Here is an 18,652-nt window from a genome sequence, read left to right as displayed (position 1 = left end):
TCAGAACTGAAAGGCACAAAATGCAGCCACCGTGGGAGGGGCAGCAGGTCCTTTCTCTGTTGAAAATGTACCTTGGAGGAGGTGGACTGCATCCCCACACATCACAGCCTCCCTTCTCACTTCAAATAAGCTAGAAAGCAAAGTTCATTCACTCATTCACTCACTCATTCACTCATTGGTCCTGTATATGTTGACTGAAGCCCAGTCGGTGTTTGGCATCATGATAGGACAGGGAATCAGCAGCGAGCAAGTCCAACAGACTCCTGTCCCCACGGTTACAGCAGAGTTGAGAAGGGGCAGGTGGAGAGGAAAGACGGACAGTAAAATCGTAACAAATTATAACCGGGGAAATTTCTGAGTTACATCTGCAACAAAGATTACATAGGAGCAGGGTGCCCTAAAGTGGAATGGAAGTGGGGAGGGGGAGTGTGGTGAGTGAGTGTAAAGGATTTAGAGATTCAGCGAAGAGGTGATGTCTGGCAAAATGCTAATGACAGGAGTGGACCACAGGAAGTTCTGAGAGAAGAGGGTACAGGAAAGTATGAAGCTCCAGGGTGGGGATGGGTATGAGTAGCAAATGTTCCAGCAGAGAGAAGGCTAGTATATCTTGGGGAGGGGAGGAGGGGGGTTAGATGAAGTCCAGAAGGGGGCCAAGGCCAGCACTGGGGGTATGACAGGTCAAGGTAAAAGCGTGACTTTCTAATGGGAAGTCATTAGAGCACTTTTAGTGAGCACGTAACTTGATCTGATTTATGTTTTAAAGGGTACTCTGGCTGCCATGTGGAGAACTGATTGTAGGAGTGAATCAAAGAGGCCAGTTACAGAATAATTACAGTTGTCTAGAAAAGAGAGGAGAGTGCTTAAGACTGGGGTGCTGTGAAGATGGAGAGAAGCCAGTAGATTAAAGATCTATTTTTGAGGGAGAACCAACAGTACTTGGCGATGGGTTGGATAAGTAATTGAGGGAAAGAGGAATCATGGATGACTCCTAGGGTTTTGGCTTGGGCAACTGGGTACTGTTCCCAATAAGAAGTATGGATGCCTAGGGGGAAGGATAGGTTTGGAGATACAGATCAATGGTTCTGTTTGTACATTATAAATTTGTGGTGTCTATTAGATGTTCATAAAGAGAGGCCAAGATGGCAATTGCATGTGTGTCTGGGGAGTCAGGACTGTTGGCATGACTGGTCATCACTGGCACATGGATTCCACTGAAATCTATGGGAATTAGATCCCCCATGGAGAGGATGTAGACAAGGATTAGAGGGACACCAACATTAGGGATCAAGCCCAGAAGAAGCTAGCAACTCAGATGAGAAGCAGCCACGGAAGCAGGGGGGACATGTCTCTGTAGCCAAGAGAAGGCAGGAATGATTTCAGTAGTAAATGCCACCAAAGATAGAGAGTGATCTTTGGTTTAGCTACATGGAAAGGACTTGTGTTGAGGACAAGAGCAGCCTCAGTGAAATTGTGGGGGAAGGGAAGAATCCCTCCAGCAAAGTTTGAACAGAGTGAGAAAGAAGTGAGAAAGTGGGTACAGCACCTGGATGCCTGGATAGACCTCTCTCAAGAAGTCTGTTGTAAAGAGGAATACAAAAGGGAAATAATAGTTGGAGTGGGGATTAGGTTTAAAGATGCTTTATTATAAAATATTTAAGATGTGAGATACTAGATTATTATACTAAGTGGGAATGATCCTGTAGAGAAAAGAAATGATGATGCAGGAGAGAAGGTGAAGTTCTTTAGAGAGGAAGAAGAAGAATGACCAGAGCATAGATAAAGGACTAGATTTTCCAGGGTTCAAGAAACTACAACTATGGAGACTGCAAGGAGGGCAGAGGTATAGCCTCAGAGGAGTGACAGGTTGTGGGAGAGCCTTGAGTACAAACTGAGATATACTGAGTCATAAACTTAAAATAAGGCCAGTCCTGGGGCACCTGGGTGGCTCAGTCACTTAAGCACCCAGCTTTGGCTCAGGTCATGATCTCATGGTTTGTGAGTTCGAGCCCTCCATTGGGCTCTGTGCTGACAGCTCAGAGCTTGGAGCCTGCTTCAGACTCTGTGCCTCCCTCTGTCTCTGCCCCTCCCCCACTAGTGCTCTGTCTCTATCAAGAATAAATAAACATTAAAAAAATTTTTTTAAATTTTTTTTAATGTTTATTTATTTTTGAAACAGAGAAAGAGAGCATGAATGAGGGAGGGTCAGAGAGAGGGAGACACAGAATCTGAAGCAGGCTCCAGGCTCTGAGCTGTCAGCACAGAGCCCGACATGGGGCTTGAACTCATGGAGTGTGAGACATGACCTGGGCCGAAGTTGGATGCTTAACCGACTGAGCCACCCAGGCTCTCCCTTTTATTTTTTTTTTTAATTTTTTTTAATGTTTGTTTATTTTTGAGACAAAAATTTTTTTAATAAAAATAAAATGAGGCCATTCGCAAGGCTGCATGTTGTACTACAGTAAATCTACAATAACTGAATAGGTCACTTGTTGGCTTCACCTAGGATAAGGTTATCCAGGCAAGCATAATAGAGGGATATAAGGGAAGAAAAGATAAGGGCATGTTTAGAGGTAGATTATAATGGTGGCCCATGCAATCTCATCCAGGTACAGAAAAAACTAAGTACAAGAAGAGGTGATAATAAAATGAGTGGATTAAAGGTCCTGATGCAGTTAAAAAATGTTAGGGTGGGAAAGGCAAAACTATGGAGACAGTAAAAAGATCAATGGTTGCCAGAGATTGGGTAGGAGGGAAGAGACAGAAGAAGAGACAGAGCACAGAGGATTTTTTAGGGCAGTGAAATTACTCTGTATAATACTATAATGGTGGATACATGTCATCATAAATTTGTCCAAACCATTGGACCATTATAAATGGTCCAAACCATTTGTAGAATGTACAGTACCAAGAGTGCTCCACAAGTAAACTATGAACTCAGGGTGCTAAGGATGTATCAATGTAGGCTTACTAATTATAACAAAACGTATCACTCTGGTAGGGGATGATGATAATGGAGGGGGTATACATGTATGGGGGAATGGAGTGTACGATAAATCTTTATACCTTCCTCCCAATTTTGCTGTAAACCTAAAACTGCTCTAAAAAATAAAGTCTATTTTTAAAAATGAAGGAGCTATTAAAATACTCCCAGATAAACAAAAAGCGAAAAAAATTCATCACTAGTTGACCTGTCCTGCAAGAATATTTAAAGGAAGTCCTTCACATTAGACATTCGACAGCAACTTGAATTCAACCAAAGAAATAAGAGCACCAGGGAAAGTAACAACATAGCAAATGTATAGACAGTATCATGTGATTTTTTATTGTAATTATTTTCTTCTCATATCTTATAAAAGACAATTGCATAAAGCAGTAAATATAAAACTTCACTGGTGGATTTAAAATGTATAAAGATGCAATTTATATGATAGTATAGCACAAAGGAGGAGGAAGAGAACAAACCTACAATGGAGCAAAGTTTTTGTACATTATTGAAATTAAGTTGGTACTAATCTGAACTAGATTGCTATTAAGTTGTTAGTTGTAATTCTCTGGGAAACCATTAAAAAATTACAAAAAATGTATATATTAAAAGAAACAAGGGAACCAAAACAGTATTCTAGAAAATATTTATTCAATTCAAAAGAAAGTGGTAATGTAAAAATACAGGAACCAAAAAAAAATATTCGAAACATAGAAAACAAATAGCAAAATGGCAGGCATAAATCCTGCCATATCAGTAATTACATTAAGTGTAAATGGACTAAATATTTTAATCAAAAAGCAGAGTGTGGTCGTCATCCTGCAGAAACAGGATGGGTTTTTCACCCCATATTTGCTCAGATATCAAGGCTGATGACGCTACACATGTACCAAGAGTGAACATAAGATGTATTATTCACATAATGAGTTCTGGGGAGAGTATGGTAGGTTCCCAAGAAGGTCCAAAAATGGCTTGAGACAGCAGGGAAGGATGACTAGCTTGGGATTTTATGGTGATTAAGAGATGAGAGTTCCCTTGTGGGGGTCAGGGCTTGCATGGCTTGAACTTTCCACCAGTGCTAAGGGAGGAAGCATCCAGTCTTTTTATCAAATTGCCCAGATATTAGGCAGAAAGGGGGGGGGGGGTAGTGTAACTTGAAAGTTGTCAGCAGTCAAATATCAAAAAAAGTCACACTGTTACACAGAGATTGGCAAAATTGATAATGGATCTAACTATCTGCTATATAGAGAGATACACTGTAGATTCAAAGACCTAAATAGGATGAAAGTAAAAGAATGGCTACCAGAACTGGCCACCAGCAACAGACAGTCTGAATAAACGTATAACAAGTGAAAAGATTAAATCAGTAATCTAAAGACTACTCACAAAGTAAAGCTCAGGCACAAATGTCTTCACCACTGAATTCTACCAAGTATTCAAAGAAGAATCAATACCAATTCTTCTCAAATTCTTCCAAAGAACAGGAGGGAATATTTTCCAACTCATCTTATGAGGTCAGCATTACTCTGATACCAAAACCAGACACAGATATCACAAGAAAAGAAAATTACAGACCTATATATCTTATGAATATGGATACAAAAATCCCCAACAACATATTAGCAAACCAAATCCAGCAACATAAAGAAGAATTATATACTTTGACAAAGTAGAATTTATCCTAAGGATATAAGTTTTGAAAATCAATTAATGTAATGTATCATCAATAGAATAAAAAACAAATATAACATGAACATTTTAATAGGTTCAGAAAAAAACATATGACAAAATCTACCATTCTTTTTAAAAAATTTTTTTCTAATGTTTACTTATTTTTGAGAGAGAGAGACATAGCATGAGCAGGGGAGGGACAGAGAGAGGGAGACACAGAATCTGAAGCGGCTCCAAGCTCCTAACCGTCAGCACAGAGCCCAGCGCAGGGCTTGAACTCACAAACCATGAGATCATGACCCGAGCTGAAGTCGGATGCTTAACCGACTGAGCTACCCAGGTGCTCCCAAATCTAACATTCTTTTATGACAAAAAAAGAAAACCATCAACAAACTAGGAATAAAAGGGGACTTTATCAACCCATAAAGTCATCTATGAAACCCTACAGCTAACACAGAATTTTTGGTGACAGACCGGATGCTTTCCTTAAGCTCAAAATAAGACAAAGGTATTTGCTTTTCAACATTTGTTTTCATTATGGTACTGGAGGTTTTAGCCAAGGCAGTTAGGCATCCAGATTGGGAAGGAAGAAGTGAAACTATTTCTATTCATGGATGGCATGATCTTATATATAGAAAATCATAAGGATTCCACTAAAAAATATTTGAACTAATTAATAAATGAGTTCATCAAAGTTGTAGAGTATTAAATTAATATACTCAGTCAATTGTATTTCTCTTGCAATAAACAATCTGAAAATGAAATTAATAAAACATCTCCCTTCAAAAGAGCATAAAAAGAATAACATGAATAAACTTAAAAAAACAAGTGAGAAACTTCTGCTCTGAAAACTATAAAATACTACTGCTGAAAAAATTAAAGATTATTTAAATAACTAGAAAAGCATCCCATGTTTACTGATTGGAAGACTTAACATTGTTAAGATGGTAATACTTCCCAAATGGATCTATAGATGAAATACAACCTCTGTCAGAATCCTTTAGAATTGAAAAGCCAATTCTAAAATTCATATGGAACTGAAAAGGACCCAGAATGGCCAAAACAACCTGGAAAAAAGAATAATGAAGAAGCGTTGGCAAGGATGCGGAGAAATTGGAACCCTCACACATTGCTGATGGGAATGCAAAATGGTGCACCTATTTTGAAAAACAAAGAGTAACCATGTAACCCAGCAATTCCGCTGGTGGGTGTATATCCAAGAGAAGTGAAAGGATATGTCTACACAAACACTTGTACCTGAATGTTCATAGTAGCGTTATTCACAATAGCCAAAAAAGTAGAAACAACCCAAATGTCCATCAACAGTTGAATGTGATCTATCCGTACAATGAAATATTGCTCAGCAATAAAAAGAAATGAAGTACTAACAGGAGCTGTGATGTGGAGGGACCTTGAAAATATGCTAAGTGAAAGAAGCCAGACACAAAAGGTCACCTGTTATATGATTCCACGCACATGAAATGTCCTGAATAGGCAAATCTACAGAGACAAAAAAATATATAGATTATTGGTTGTCAGAGTCTGAGGAGTGAGGTAGAGGGAGGAGAGTGTGACTGCTAATGGGTATTGTGTCTCTTCTGGGGGTGATGAAAATGTCCTGAAATTTGACAGTACTGACGGATGCATGACTTTATCAACATACTAAAAGCCACTGAACGGTACACTTTAAGGGGGTGAATTGTATGGGACGTGAATCATACCGCAATAAAGCTGCTGTTTTGAAAAATGGACACTACTCACGGATGATTCGTCTACAAATGAAGATAAAGTATGCCAGGAATGAGACAAATCACCAAAAAGTTAAAGCCAATGCACACATTACGTTTTCAGTAATATACCCATTTTTATCTGGAGATGTAGAGACATCTGAAAGTCACATTTGACCATTAAACATGTGGGTCTGTGAAGACGCAGTGTGTGTAGCCAAAGCTCTGGTCAGAAGGACAGGCAGAGAATGACTGCTTGCCCACAGAGCTGGCACAGGCGGGCACTGGAACCAAGGGGGGTGGGGGCAAAAGCATCCTGCCCCTACTCTGCCTCTTCACAGGGCCACAGCCCCTGAACTTATTAGAGCATTTCTGCCTTCTCCAGTCACCTCTGCTGAAATGCAAACACGAAGTGTCTTCAACCTTCAGCCTTTGCGTAAGTGAAGCTGATGCTTCTCTGTTTAGCTCCCAGGGACAGAACTGGTAGCAGCAAGAGGGATGAACAGCATGAAGTGGAGTGAGTACTGAAATGGGGAAGCACAAACGGGAAGAAGGAACACCGGCCTTGCTGACTCTTAATTCTGATGGACAGTTCTGCAGTTTTAGCTGTAACCACCCGGCAATTCCCAGAAGCAAACTGATGAGGGCATGCAGCCGTCCCTTCGCCCGGGGAATTCCAGTCCTCTTTGTTCAGGAGCGCTGAGGCCCATTTGGCTGGAAGTTCTCGGGGCTCCCGATCTTCTCCAGGGGTCCCTCCCAGACCACCAGCTGTTGAGGTCCATCCTCAAGCTCCATCCTGGCGGGAAGTCTACAGACAATTAAAACTAGCTGTATTGTTAGCTATCAGCAGCGTAGACTTCCAACAGATGGGTACATACTACCAGAGCCTCTTGTACTTTAATTTAAAAATTACAGCTCGGACTGATTAACAAGAAGCTTCGATATTCAGCACTCGAGTCCAGTGGTCTCCCGCCCACTCGTCAGCGGTGTGGCATCACTTCTGCCGGGCCTGCAGTAGGGATTGCAGATCGCATTGCTTCTACATCTCACCGGGCTCCTGAGGGAGGGCAGGGTGCACATACATCATAAGCGGTGTGTCTAGTCCGTGTCCCGGGGCTGCGTGAGTCAGCGAGGCCGCTCCCGAAAGGCTTTCCCTCTCAGACATGGCATTAACTGCTTCTTTGAAAGGCCCTAGGATGCATGTACGTATGTATGTATGTATGTAGTAAACCAGGAGTACACAATTTCAAAGTTAGAGAACTGGTTTTAAATTGGGACTTATGAGCCTAAGACGCTCCACTTAAGGGACTGCCAGGAAGCCCTGCACATTATCCACTATACCGTGGTACCAATGGGGGACGTGGCACTTGTCACCAGCTCTGTTTACTGTTACAGAGAAGTATCCAGACCAAAAAAAGAGATCCAAGTTCCTGTAGAGGTGTGTAAGGACACCAGGGTGGGTGTTCCCAGCACAAGAGAAATTTATGTGGGCCAGATAAAACATCTGGGAGCGAGGAATCCAAGTTGACATGGGCTCAGAAGTACTGCCAAGGACCCCCAGAAGGCACCAAACTGCCTTTAGAGCCAGGACAGACAGCTCTTTGATTCAGCTCTTCATTAGAGACTTTTTTCATTGGAAGGGTTCTTTAGCAGCATCACAGAAGACAAAACCAACAGCTATGATAGCCCCACATCTCATACCCTGTTTAAAGATGTTATGTGCACATTTACATATATAACCTACAGACATGCTCTTCCTGCCACGATCTCTCCTTATCTGTTACATCCCTATTCAGAGAACACCTAGCTCAAATGGCACCTCATCTACAGTTTTTCCCAACATCCTGAGCAGAAAGTTCACCTCGCCGCTGTGTTCCCATGGCATTCTTTCACCAAGTCCCGCCACGGTCACCTTCAAACTCTCTCTTGGATTTATCCTCTCTCTAGTCTAGCCAATCTTTGCCCAGTCCCAGGACCTCTTTTTCTCTGCCCTTGATGACTTCTTAGAGACTCGCCCCTAAAATCCATCCTCCACACGTCCGTGAGACAGACGAGGAGAAGTGTTGGGAGTAAGGAGCTAGAAGGAATTTCAGGACGGGGTGCAGTGTCATCAAGGTCATGGGAGGGCTGGGAGGCAGGAGCCTGAGCCAGAGGTGGGACGTGTTGCTCAGAGGAGCTTCATGGGCTGATCCTGAGTGAGGCACGGGGACGGAGGGGACTGGGTAAGTGGGTGAGAGGTAGCGATCAGCAAAGTGGATGAGGACCAGGGTGTGGGTAAAGGGATTTTCCACATGAACATTGAAAGAAGCAGCACAGAGGCTCTGAAGTCTTGATGTGCAAACAAATTGCTTGGTATGCTTGATTAAAATGCAGATTACCAGGCACAGGCCTCAGAGAGTCTCATCAGCATATCTGGGGTGGGGCTGAATTGAGTCCCCTCCCCAATTCATATGTTTCAGTCCTAACCCAAAGTACCTCAGAATGTGACAGGATAGGAAGGCAGAGCTTTTAAAGAGGGGATTAAGATAACATGAGGTCCTCCGGGTGGGCCCTGACCCAATGCGATTCATGTCCACATAAGAAGGAGAGATCAGGACACAGACGTGACCACACAGAGGGAAGACCGTGTCAGGACACAGAGAGAAGGCCACCGTCTGCAAGCCAAGGACAGAGGCCTCAGGAGAACCGAACCCTGCTGACACTTTGATCCCGGACTTCCAGCCTCTAGAACTGTGAGAACCGTAATTTCTGTTGTTTAAGCCCCTGGTCTGTGGTATTTTGTTGCGGCAGCCCGAGCAGACTAACAACACTGCCCCCAGAACGATGGCAAGAGGTGGAGGTGTGGACAACGACCGAGGGGCACACCACATCACCTTCAGCGAAAGAGGAAAGTGAGCAGAGGCCACCAAAAGATGGGACTGATCGGGGGCAGAGGCAACACTGTGAGATGGTGTGAGCCCCAAGTCTGAGAGTGCAGAGGGAGTCAGGCGAACTCCCTCCCCCGGGCCCCACAGTTTGTGAGAGAAGACAGGTTCGGATGGACGGGGAAGCCAGGCTTCAGTCAGGGTAAGGAGGAGGTGGAGGGAAAGAACATCCAGGGCATTCTAAGTAGAAAAACCTCACTGAAATGACAATCTATCAGTATTTTCAAGTTTTAACCAAACAAAAAATGGTTTCATCCATAAAGCTAGGGGAGAGGGACAAGTACAGACAATGGCAACAAGAACTTGGGGGCTTGAGAGCCCCTGGAAAGGTGATTAATGCCTTAGCACAGTGTTTCCTCACCAGCAGCAGGGCCACCACTTAGAAATCTGTGAGACAAACAGGTCCTGGGTCCCATCTCAGGCCTCCTGAATCAGAAACCCTGCACGCTGTGTTTTCAAAAGCCTTCTGGGTGATAATGCACAGGGAAGTCTGAGAAGCCCTGACTTACCAGACCAGAGAGAACTGATCAGAGCTCTCACTTGTGCAATTTGAGAGGCAACCAGCAAAAAGGCTCAGGAATGACAGCAGCAGGGTCACTTCAGAAACAGGGAGTGAGGATCTAAAGTCGTGAGAATTGGTTAGAAAGACTGAGGAAGGGGTTAGTCCTAAGACCCCAGCCCCACTGGTTCCTCTCGGGCTCAATTCTGGTGCACAAAGGGGCCAGATCCAATAAGAGCAGGTTTATTTCTGCCTTGATGGGCTACGTGTTATATAGTAAGTCTCAATTTGGGGCATAATGCTATTATTGACCATGTCCATAGGGACATGATTGCCTTGTTACCACAGAAAACATTACTGAACGTGAAAAGACAGAGTGTAGACCCTGAACCAGGAGGTGGGAGACCTTGCTCTAGGTCTGACTCTCTCTCTGACTGTATGATCAGGGCAAGAACGCCTCACTTTCCTGAACTGCACCAGGCTATTTTAAAGGCCTTGAACCCAAATATTCTATGGTCACATTTTTATTTAAAAATGAAGAAGAACCATAAAGTAGATGATACATAATTGCAAGCACTGCCTAATTAGGCTAACAGGGTGCTTTTGTAGTTGATATTTGCTATGTGGGGTTTCTAAGTTTTTGAGTATTTACCTCTATTTAAATCATTCAACAAACATATACAGAGCTTCTATTAGATGTACAAATGTCTGAGAAGTGACACTATCCAAATATTTAGAAGGGTTACTGCAACTATGAGTGACATTGTTTTCTATATATTCTTAACTCTGTAATTTTGCAATATTGCTATACTATTAAAAACTTAAGGACTACCACAGTGATAGCAAATAGATTAATCATCTTAAGTGCCAATTCTGATCAATTGCTAATGTCTGCTTGGGGAGCTATATCGAGAGCGCTGAAACTCATTTCAGACTCAATGGGAAAGAATGCTGTGATCACTCAGTAATGTCTGCCAGGGGCAAAGGCAGGACATGTGCTGTGTCTCTGTCTATTCTGCTACTAGAACCTAGAGGTAAAATGATCTCCCTTGGCCCCTTTCAATGTGGAACCTGGGCCCCAGATTAAAAGCTTAGTCCCTCTCCTACTGGCCTTAAATAGAAATAGAGGACTCATCAGGGGTAGCCAATCACCAGATACAGCCTTCCTTTTGGGGGAACATTTCATGCATAATTTGAAGAAGATGTTTTCTTTAATGTCAGGAAGGCTGTGGAGAAACATTGCTCAGTGCAGAGTCTTCTCATCCCCTCATAGCCCACCTGAAGACCCATAAACGTCACCTCGCTCCCCCACACCCACCATCATAGAGCGCTGGTACCATGCTGTAGAGATGACTCCTTCAAGCCAGTCTTAAGGCCGAGAACTAAGTTCACCCGGCATTTGGAGGGGGCTTGATGAGGTACAGCAGACAAGACTACCAGCTCATGGGCCAGCCCCCTGCTGACACACCGAGGAGGAGTTCCGCTGCCTCCCCCAGGACGGTGGGTACTCACTGGCCATTATCCTCCGCACCGTTGGGCCCTCTGCGGTCATTTCCCTCACGATCTCATTGTCATCCTCGTTGGCATCCAGCCAGCGATTGCAGTTGAAGTTATACTTGTCCTTGGTCAGGGTATTCATCAGGGTCATCTGGAATGAAGTCCTGGGTGAGCAAGGGGGTGTCCCAGAGATACACCACGCCCTGGGGGCCCTGTTTCTGCTATTGCATCTAAGGGAGGCCACAACCATCCTGTCAAGAGGATTTTTGTGGAAAGCGGAGTGCCAGATTAACACTTGTCCCTCTTGGTCCCTGGAGACCCACGCTTGCCCAGCAGCCAGGTGACCGGGGAAGAATGCAAGTCTGCTAAACACCTGTGCATTTTCTTAGTCTGCTTTGGAGGTCCTCTCCCCTCAGGAAGTCCCCGTGTGTCCAAATTCGAGACCCACACTTACCCACCCCAACTCCCAACAGACTTATGTGACAGGGTCATTAGAAAGAGTTCCTCTCCCAACCACCTCCCAAGCCCCAAGATGGCACATCTCACCCTCTCTAAATGCCAGCCAGAACCAGGGCTCCTTCTGTCATGCCATGCCCGAATCTTGTAAAACCTGCCAAGATCCGGGAGCTCAACCTATGGGGTGAAATAACAAGCCTTGGGTGGACATAATCAAGTGAAATGTGTTTATCCTCACAGCTTACCCCCTCCCTGGAGGGCACCCACCCTGGGCCACTTCTTCAGCAGTGAGGATGGCTTTGCTTCAAGCCACCCTCATAGACTTTGTCCTCTCGTGACCTTGCGACCAGGGGCACGTGAGGGCAAGATAGCCATGTAGGGCCGGGATTCAGTCTGCCCTGGTGAAATTGAACAAAAATAACTGACCCACAGTAGGATCCAGAATAAAGAAAATCTTCCAAGCAGTAAACTCCCAGTAACAAAACCCATATGGCAACCCTGTAAATTAGCACAGGCCCACAGCCCCAGAACTCTGCTGGGCACTGAAACAGATGCAAAGATCAATACAGCAGTCACGCCCTTTCCCAAACGGGCTGGCAGTCTAGCCGGGAGACAAATACATGAAGAGCAATGAACTGAGTGCATAACAGAAGCACCAGCGGGGTGCTCTGGGAAGACAGCTGAAAATTACAAATCATTCTCACCTAAAGGTCAGAGCACACTTCTGTTGGCAAAATAAGCCTTGCTCTGGTTAAATATGCACCAGAAATTTAGCATTAAACTTACAATTTACCTTAAATTTGCTCCTTTCTAATTCATTCCAGATGGGGTGGTTTGACGCTGCGGGCTCAGGGTCTCTGTTCTACTATGATTCCCCAGGATTCTAGGCTCCCCAAGAGCATTTCATACCTGCTTCTGTCCCCCAGGTTTGATTCTGCAGTGTTTGATTCAGGTGAAGGGCCAGTTCCAAAGTGCACACCATTCAATCAATACTTTGCCTGTAAATCACTCTGGCACCCCTTGCAAGGAGCTGAACTTCTCACTGCACCCTTTTGTCCTCAAACTGGATTCAAAATCTGGCTTAGAAAACCATCCCCATGACAAACACGTCTTATGTCCCTTCCTCCTTCATCCCTCCCAGCCCATTACACTTCCTTCCTACCCTAAATTTCTCGATTATGCCTGGTTTGAACCACTTGTTGTTGGGATTCAGGAGAATCTCATCTGTCCGCCCCTTCTGCCCATAAATCTGGATGAAGATTGGAGAGTTGGTACCAGCTTTCTTCAAGTCGGTCGTCCAGACCCACAAGGACCAGGGGAACTCTGCAGAGACAGGTCAAGAATAAAGAGATTTTCGTGTTACCAGTGGGGAAGGCGAGCAAATCCAAGGAGCTCAGGAATGAAGCACAGACCATGCACAAGTGTGGCCCACTCTCAGAAACCCGCTCTAACAGGTGCCAGTATTAGGAACCCAAGGATTCCCTGCTATTTGAAAGAGGGTACCTCAATGTTCCTTTTAACGTGGAAGCCTTATTAGTATGTTTTAAGTAGGGAGAAGAGTTGACACCTTGCACCTCTGTATATTTAGAGTGCACTGTGTTAAACCGTTCAGTTTAACATCTAGCCCCTCACAGCAGCTTATACAGTTTGGGGTCACAGGGGTACTAGGCCTTGGTGCCGGCTGTGTAACTCTATGCCGGGCACGCAGCCTGTATCTTGGAGAACCAAGCTCTGCGGGGCCCATTCCCTTCCTTTCTAGAGGAAACCTGAGAAGCAGAAGTGGACTCCTTCGAGGTGAAGCTCTTGCCCAGGGGTCTGACATCCTGGCCTCTGTTGGCCCTGTCTGAAAGGCCACCAGCCTCTGATGCAGCCCCTGCACCTACTTTTTAGCCTCTTCTTCCTGAGAGACACCATCTCATAGAGCTGCCTCTCGATCAGCCCGTCCACCTTCTTCTCGTCCAGCCAGTTGCCGCAAGGGAAGGTCTGCTGGATGCCGGTGAAGGGGCACAGAATCACCACCTGGGAGGGCAGATGAGTCTCCTGCAGCAGGTCCCCAGGTTGGGACCCTTACAAAGTTTGGCAGCCTCTTCATATTGAGGGTCGTCTACATCAGGTTCCTCAAGGAATGGCACTTCTCTTACTGTTCTCTGCCTCATTAAACCTTTGACCAAGAAATACCCACCCCCCCACAAGAGGTCTTCCCAAGTAGGTATTATCCGTCCTCCAATTTACCAGCCCAAATCCCGAATCCTCCCCTATATATAACATACTCTTTGAACCCTGTGTTTCTTCACGCGCTTCATAAAACCTCAGACCAAACCAAATGAGCTAGAATACAACATTAATTCCCTACATTTGTCTTGTAGGGAAAAGGTCAATCACATAGAGAGCAATGTGTATCTGGAATTTAATACAAAAACAAACTGCTCTCTTTGGGGCTTGAGCCTCATTAAACCTTTCCTACACTTTCTCTAATCACATTCTGAACTCATGAGTTTAGAACTCAGAAGTGTATCCAGCCTAGGCCACTCACATTAGAGATGTCCAAAGGAATGTTCTTGTGACACCACAAGATTTTCTATCAACCAAGAAATTTTGACTATTCACATTGCTAGATTCTCTGCTTTATCTTCTTTTTAACTTGAAAGCTAATTTGACTCTAGCGCTGATCAAGCATTTTGACAAACTACTGTCTTACTGGGTGTTTGTTGTCAGTTGTTTATGGTTATTACCATTGACTATAGTTTCCTTGGATTGAATTATTACACTTAGATATTCTCAGATATCTCTGAGAATTCAACTAATACTGTATGACTGTCATAGCCGTATGAAACCTTGCCTTATAACCAAGGGGAAGGAAGATAAAAGATTAGGGTGGGGGAGGGGAGTGTGTACACCCTCAATCTCCCAGAGAAACTCTCCTCCCTAGAGATAAATGATGTCTCAGAGCCTCAGGCAGTAGCCTCCTCGAACAATTTAGTCCTGTGACACAAATGTGTTAGCAATTCATAGAGTCTACTCCAACATGCATTCAACATATGGGAAAGCTGAGGTCCAGAAAAGGGAATGAAGTGCCCGAGTTTGGAGTTAGTTGGTGTCAGTACCAGAAGCATAAATGCTCCTGACTCCTATTAGTTAGGGGCCTTTTACACCCATCAGCAAGAATTTCAGGATTCCTATTAAGGCTGAGGTCCCCTGGGACCCATTACTGCACGCCATCTTTTATGCTGAAGAGTCTATGCAACCATGCATTCAGAAGTGGACCTACCTGTACACAAAGATGGAGGGCACCCACAGAGGGTGGTCTAGGGGCACAGAAAGTAATAATCACCGACAATTATTTAACAGCCTTTCTTTCTTCCCTCTGAACAAATCCTGCAATTACTTCCTCTTAGTTTACTCCTGAATTGCTCTCTAGTTTTTACATGTGTATTAGTCTTCTTTGATCAATAGGAGGAGCAAAGTCCTAAAAGGCTGAGGTTGTATGTTCTCACCCCTTATGGCTCCCCCAAAGATGGCTCTAAGCATACAATAAGTACTTAAAAATTCTTGTTAAAAGTTCTACTTCTGAAATAGGTAGTCCAACAAACAAGGTAGTCTGAAAAGCCTCTCACCACTGCAAAATACCCACAGGCCATATAAATAACAGGAAATATCATTTTATATACATTGTTGAGCTGACAAGAAGTTACAGAAAGGCCATAAGAGCCAGCAAAATTCAGAGTGAGCAGAAGCCAAGAGAATGGGTATATGTGAAGGCTAAAGTTGGTGCTGCACCAAAAGCGAAAAGACAATACCAGACACTCAGAGATCAGAAAATCAACAGCCAATTGGAAGCAGGAGGCTAGCCCTTGGGCTTTGCAAACTGGAGGATCTGAACTACAAATCCTGAATAAGCAGAAACACTTGAAGGAGCTGCTCCCTCAGAAAAAAGGTAGAGAGGGGAACATCTGCAAAGGGATCCTATCTTCTCTGCCTTTGCTCCAGACAGATAATAATAATCTTCCCTGAGAATTAGTTACCGTAAGCCTGGTCCCAGGCAGAATAAGTAGTAATACACGGACACCTAGATGTGTCCAAGAGAAGCACCAGCATGTCAAAGACAAAAAGAAGATAAGAGCATCAGAACAGAAAAGAGAGCTGACAGCAATTAGACTAACAGAAGCCAGAAAATGCCTGGGGGAGGGGAGGGGCAAAATAACTCAATCTAGAATTCTGTACTCCAGAATTATCTTTCAAGTATTAGGATGAAATAAAAACATTTCCCAAATGAACAAAAACAGAGCCCACCACCAACAGACCCTAACCAAAGGAACTTCTAAAGTGTGAACTTCAGGAAGAAGAAAATGGACACCAGAAATAAGGTCTCTGATGCAAGAAGGGATGGCAAGCAAACAAACTGGCAAGCACGTAGGTAAATCTAAACAGTGATTCTACAAAACTGTATCTCACGTGTGGATTTGAAAATAATTTAAAATAAGCTAAAACACTAAGCGAGAATAGCATGAGGCCCAGATGCAGGGTTATTACCATTAGAGATTTTCAAGGTCCTTGCCAAAAAGAAAGTAGAGATGGTAACTGAATTTTGGGTTTGCCACATTAAGTATGTAGGGTAAAACTTCAAGAGTAACCAGTAAAACAACAATACAAAACAAACCAGAAACAGAATATAATTTCTAATTTAGTATCAAGGGAAAAAAACAACCAATCCGAAAGAAACAAAAAGTATAAAAGTAGAAAAACCAACATGCCAGAAAGTACAATAAATATAAGTGGACTAAGTTTGCAGGGATAAGACAGATGGTGTCAGACTGGATTATGGTAAAGATTTAGTTAATTCACCAAGAGGCTATAGTAACTCCACACTTAATAACATAGCCTGACACTATATACAGCAAAAACTGTTAGCTCTACCATAAGAAATTGAAATATCTACCACTCATGTGAGAAATTTCAACACATCTTTCTTAGTAATTAATAGATCAAATAAAATGCTAGTAAGGAAATAGATAATTCAAATAATAAAAGTATTAATAAACTGAATTTAATATATAAACTCAAAATCTTAAATTCAACTCTAGGAACAAATGTGCAAATTGAACATGCATTGTAAAGTAAATTTCAAATCTCCTTAAATGGCATCATACAGACTATATTTGCTGGTTGAAATGATATTAAATTAGAAATAAATAACAAAACACAACAAAAGAACATGTATTTAAAACCTAAAAATCACACCTCAAAATAGCTAATGGGTCACAGAAAAATTTTAAGTAGAACAATAACTAAGCATAAAGCAAAAATAAAAAAGCATAAAGGAAAAAGCTGACAAATTGCCTTTCATCAATATTGAAAGTTTCTGCTCTTCAGAAAACATTGTCCTGAAAATGAAAAGGAGGGGCACCTGGGTGGCTCAGTCAGTTAAGCATCCAACTCTTGATCTCAGCTCAGTTCATGATCTCACAATTTGTGAGATGGAGCCCCACATGGGGCTCTGCACTGACAGTGTGGAGCCTGCTTGGGATTCTCTCCTTCTCTCTCTGCCCCTCCCTTGCTCGCTCGCTCTTGCTCTCTCAAAATAAATAAATATACTTAAAAAAAAAAAGAAAATGAAAAGGTAAGTCACACTTTGGGAGATTATACTTAATACACCACAAACATATAGAGATATATCTGACAAAATACTTCTATCAAGAATATATGAATAGCTCTTATAAATTAGTAATGAAAAGACAAAAAAAAATTTAGATAGTCAAAAGATACTTCACAAAAGATATACAAATGACCAATAAGCACATGAAAATAATGTTCAACATAAGTGGTAATCAAAGGCATGTAAATTAAAATCACAATCAAATACCATGATATGCCCATTATAATAGCTAATAAATAAAAGATTGACAATATCAAGCGATAGTGAATTCTCATACATCAGATAGGCATACAAAACAGTATAGCCACTTGAAACCAGCTTGGGAGATCTTTAAAAAGATATGTGTATATCTACCACAGGATCCAGATATTCCACTTTTAGGTATTTACCCAAAAAAATTAAAAACATGCTCATACAAAGACTTGTACATGATTTTTCATAGCAGCTCTGTTCATAATAGCAGACAAAGAACAAAAACTGGAAGTGACCCAAATGTACACAAACAGTTGAATGGATGAACAAACTTGTAAACCCTAACAATGAAATAATACTTAGTGATAAAAATAATAAATTACTAATATGCAACACAACACAGATAAATATCAAAAATATTATACTGAGTAAAAGAAGTCACACGCACACGTGCGCATACACACACACAAGAGTGCACGCTGCATGATTCCACTTATATTAAATGCTAAGAAGGACAATTCTAATCTTTAGTGACTGAAATCATGTTAGTGTTTGGAGCCGTATAGACTGACGGGGGTGGGTGGAGCACAAGAAACAGGTTGCAGTGATGGAAATTTCTGTGTATCGGTTCTGGTAATAGTTACATGGTATATGAATTTGTCAAAACTCATAGAACTGCACAGTATAATTCTATGTCAATTATACCTCAACAAAGTTGATTTTTAAATGAAGCAATAAAATTAAACTGAATGGTAATAAAAATATTCCATACTGTAATGTGTGGGGTGCAGCTAGGGCACTACTCTGAGGCAAAGTTATAGTATCAAATGCTTATATGAGAAAACAAGTCGGCTAAAAATTAATGAGCTAAGAATCCAACTTAAGAATTTAGAAAAATAAATGGGGCCCCTGGGTGGCTCAGTCGGTTGAAAGTCCAACTTCAGCGCATCAGGTCATGATCTCACAGTTCATGAGTTCGAGCCCTTCAATCGGGCTCTCTGCTGTTGGCACAGAGCCCACTACAGATCCTCTGTCTCCCTCTCTCTCTGC

The 18,652-nt window shown here is 42.7% G+C and overlaps 1 protein-coding gene across 1 annotated transcript in view; it reads right to left on the bottom strand.

Moving 5' to 3' along the window:
• The window catches only part of LOXHD1 (lipoxygenase homology PLAT domains 1), a 160,612-nt gene that overhangs the window by 87,055 nt on the left and 54,905 nt on the right, over positions 1–18,652 (bottom strand). Inside the window, exons 9-12 of the mRNA XM_040478489.1 lie at positions 13,641–13,776; positions 12,920–13,080; positions 11,848–11,934; positions 11,317–11,452 (exon numbers count right to left, since the gene is read on the bottom strand). Of these exons, the coding sequence (XP_040334423.1) occupies positions 11,317–11,452; positions 11,848–11,934; positions 12,920–13,080; positions 13,641–13,776 (520 nt within the window). The remainder of the gene's footprint in view (positions 1–11,316; positions 11,453–11,847; positions 11,935–12,919; positions 13,081–13,640; positions 13,777–18,652) is intronic.

Source organism: Herpailurus yagouaroundi, unplaced genomic scaffold (genome assembly GCF_014898765.1).
Source record: "Herpailurus yagouaroundi ecotype Mexico unplaced genomic scaffold, PumYag 142, whole genome shotgun sequence".
Lineage (NCBI taxonomy): Eukaryota > Metazoa > Chordata > Mammalia > Carnivora > Felidae > Herpailurus > Herpailurus yagouaroundi.
This window is presented reverse-complemented; position numbering and strand designations above follow the sequence as displayed.